We start from the raw sequence: 3494 nt of genomic DNA, 5'->3' as shown, positions 1-3494 counted from the left end.
TTTTATATAATAAAATAGATAAATAGAATAAATAGATGTCTTTTTAGAATTGATATTTATAAAATTATTTTGTTTTTGTTAATGTTTTCTTTAGAAGTCATAAATTTAAAATTGATTTATGCTTCTAATTCATGAAAATCAATTTGTAAGTTAAAATAAACTAAACAAATAATTATAATTATTATAAATTAAAGTACAGTCTGCTGAGAAAATATTTGTTTTCCTGTTCTTAGAATCGATATTGTTGATTTTTATCGCTCGTTAAATTTGAATTGGAGTTAGGCCATTAACCTATTAAGATAATATACTATTAGTTTTTTACTTAATTTTTTTATACTCATAATATATAAAAAATTTAAATCATTAAATGTATATATTATATGTTAAAATCCAAAAAAAGAAAGTTACATGAAATGAATGGCCATTAAAATAATATTAAATTATTCTTATATAAGTCATAAAATCTCTATATAACCCCATCGTATATCTTTAAGGGAGCATTTGTTTTGAGATATTAACACAGAGATTGAGAGACTAAGACTTAATATTGTGTTTGTTAGTTCAAAAATTGGTACTAAAATTTCTGTCTTTATCTCTAAAATTTTAATATTTTAATACCTCCAAAAAATAGAGATATAGGAGACTGAAATTTTTAGAGATAGAGACTGAAAATTTAATAACATTTTATACCTAAAATACTTTCATTTCAATTAATTAATTCTAATTTTACCCTTTGTACAAATTAAATTAGAATTTCATTCTTGTTTCGATTCCTGTCTTTTATTTTGCACCAAAAAAATATTAAAATTTATTTCAATCCATGTCTCTTAATCTCTGTCTCTCAATCTCAATCTTTCCGTCTCTGTCTCTCCACCAAACGCTACGTAAGAGTTTTGTCAAAAGTACTTAAAATTATTAATTAGAAAAGTTTATTAAAAAATTAAAAACTTATATTAACAGTAATCTTAATAAGCACGCTGGATTATACACATTTGATACGGCTTTACAGAAGAAGATGAAGATTAATTTAGCTTGTTAAATACGTAGTATGAAGTCAGCAATTTTGACCCCACACCAATTTGGTCCCTATAAATAGCACCCCCACACCCCCGTCTCTCTTTAAATCCTTAAAACCCAGAAAAAAACACTCCTCTGTTTTCCAACTTTTTTCTCTCAGACAAATAATCAAACACATACGATGCAAAACAAAATGGAATACAAACTCAATTCTTCTCCATCAATTCCAATAATCCACGTCCCCACAAAGATCTCAAATTCTCCACCTCCTCCTTCTTCTTCTCCTCCCAATTCACAATCTCAATCTCCAACTTCCTGTGCTCCGCCGTCGCCGCCTCCACCTGTGGTGGTGAGCCCTTGCGCCGCCTGTAAGATCCTCCGTCGCCGCTGCGTTGAGAAGTGTGTTCTTGCTCCTTACTTCCCTCCAACTGATCCACTCAAGTTCACCATTGCCCATAGAGTCTTTGGAGCAAGTAACATTATCAAGTTCTTGCAGGTACGCCACATATCAAAATCTCAGTTTAATTCTTTCTTCAAAGAAAACAAAGAATTTTAACAGTTGAATTGAATGGTGTCATCATCATTTCAAGAGGGGTTTTTTGGTCAAAATATGTACCTAATTGATGGACATCATGTTGATGATGATGGCTTGTTTTCTAACTTCCTAACACAAATAAAAGTTTTGCATAATAATTCCCCTCTTTTTTCAACTCTACCAAGTAGAAATCACTTTTCCTTTCTTCCTTTTTTTTTTCTTTTTCTTTTTCATTAATTTTAAACAAAAAAAAGAAGAAGAATGGGTTAGTCAAATAATAACATGTTAGGTTGGTGCTTAATTCAGCTCTCTTTTTCAGTTTTCTTTCTCAATCTCTTTTGGTGCTTCCCATGGTGTTACCACTATATGGGATCATAGGTCAAAATTAGGTGCCCACATTTGGAATCTATCCACTAAAAATTATGTATTTTTTTATTATAAAAGATTTGAGTCCTAATAATTCTCTTTATAAAACTTAAATTATCTATCACATAGTGAATCGTCAGATGAATTAATATATTTAATTAGATATATTTAATTGAATTATCTAATAATTCATGATGTGAATTTCATGTAAAAATTATCACTAATTATTAATATTTAATTAATTAAAATATTTTATTATTAGAATTATCAATGACTCAACGCTTAAATCTTTTTATGATTTAAAAGGAGTAGTTTACTTCGAAAAAGATTAATTTTTTAAAAAATTTTGCTAATAAATATAGAAGAAAAAAACTTATTGAAAAAATAATATTTGAGGTCAGAGACGAAGCCTCATACAAAACAAGGAGAGCAATGACCTCTTCCAACTATCAAATTTTTTTTATAAATTATGCATAAATTTTAGTTTAGCCTCTTAATAATTTTTATTTTATTTTTTGTTAATTATAAATTTTTTCTTGGCCTCTCTCTAAAAATTAATCTAGTTCCGCCCGTTTAAGGTCTCAAATATAATTTTTAACAAAAATGAGTATTTTATCTAAAAGAGGATGCTAGCTAGTTTGCAAAATAAGCAAGAAAGAGTTGAATGAATTTCTTTGCAACTAAGAAGAAAAATTGGATTGAATTTTCAGGAACTACCAGAAAGCCAAAGGGCAGATGCAGTGAGCAGCATGGTGTATGAGGCAAATGCAAGAATTAGGGACCCAGTTTATGGTTGTGCAGGAGCAATATGCCAACTCCAAAAGCAAGTGAGTGAGCTTCAAGCACAATTGGCAAAAGCACAAGCTGAGCTTGTTAACATGCACTGCCAACAAACCAATTTGGTTGCACTCATTTGCATGGAAATGAGTACTAGTAATACTCATCAATCATCTTCACATCAGGAACAACACCACATGATGATGATTCAGCCTCAGAATAATAATAACAATAATAATCATGTTGATATGTCTTGCTTCATTGATGACAACAATCTTGCTTCTGCTTGGGAGCCTCTATGGACATAATTAACTAATGATCTTAAAACTAATAATAATCATTCAACTATATATGTCATATTCTTATTTATATCATTTATAATATCATGCTTCTTAGAGTTGTTTATATGTATTATTATTATTATAGATAAGATTAATTTTATTCCATAGTAACTGTTATTAAACTTTTAATTAATCTCCCCAAGTGAGGGGAGGGAAAAAAAAAAAAAGAAGAGAATCATAGTGAGACAATTTTCAATAAAAAGTCACAAATTAGTTGTTTGGTAGATATGGGTCATCACCGGTGCTTGCTACTTCATTAGTCATCTCAATAGCCAAACCTTTGACAATGAAAAGATATAAAAAGATGATGATGAGAAAAAAGAAAATAATTAAAGGAGGAGAAAAAAAAAAGCTGATAATTGTTCCCCCAGTATCATTATTATTCAAGGAAGAAAAAAGGTTAATAGAAGATGAAGAAAATTGAGTACTAGATAGAGATATGTTGTTTGAGTCAGAAT

At 29.1% G+C, this 3494-nt stretch overlaps 1 protein-coding gene across 1 annotated transcript; it reads left to right on the top strand.

Annotated features, from left to right (window-relative positions):
- The first annotated feature begins 1143 nt into the window (after positions 1–1143).
- On the top strand, positions 1144–3017 carry LOC107616798 (LOB domain-containing protein 1-like). The gene is made up of 2 exons (XM_016318718.3): positions 1144–1513; positions 2629–3017. Exons 1-2 carry the CDS (start codon positions 1199–1201, stop codon positions 3001–3003), a joined length of 690 nt encoding a protein of 229 aa, XP_016174204.1. The 5' UTR covers positions 1144–1198; the 3' UTR covers positions 3004–3017.
- Positions 3018–3494: the final 477 nt, after the last annotated feature.

This window comes from Arachis ipaensis, chromosome B9 (assembly GCF_059453495.1).
Source record: "Arachis ipaensis isolate K30076 ecotype BB chromosome B9, ASM5945349v1, whole genome shotgun sequence".
Lineage (NCBI taxonomy): Eukaryota > Viridiplantae > Streptophyta > Magnoliopsida > Fabales > Fabaceae > Arachis > Arachis ipaensis.
This window is presented reverse-complemented; position numbering and strand designations above follow the sequence as displayed.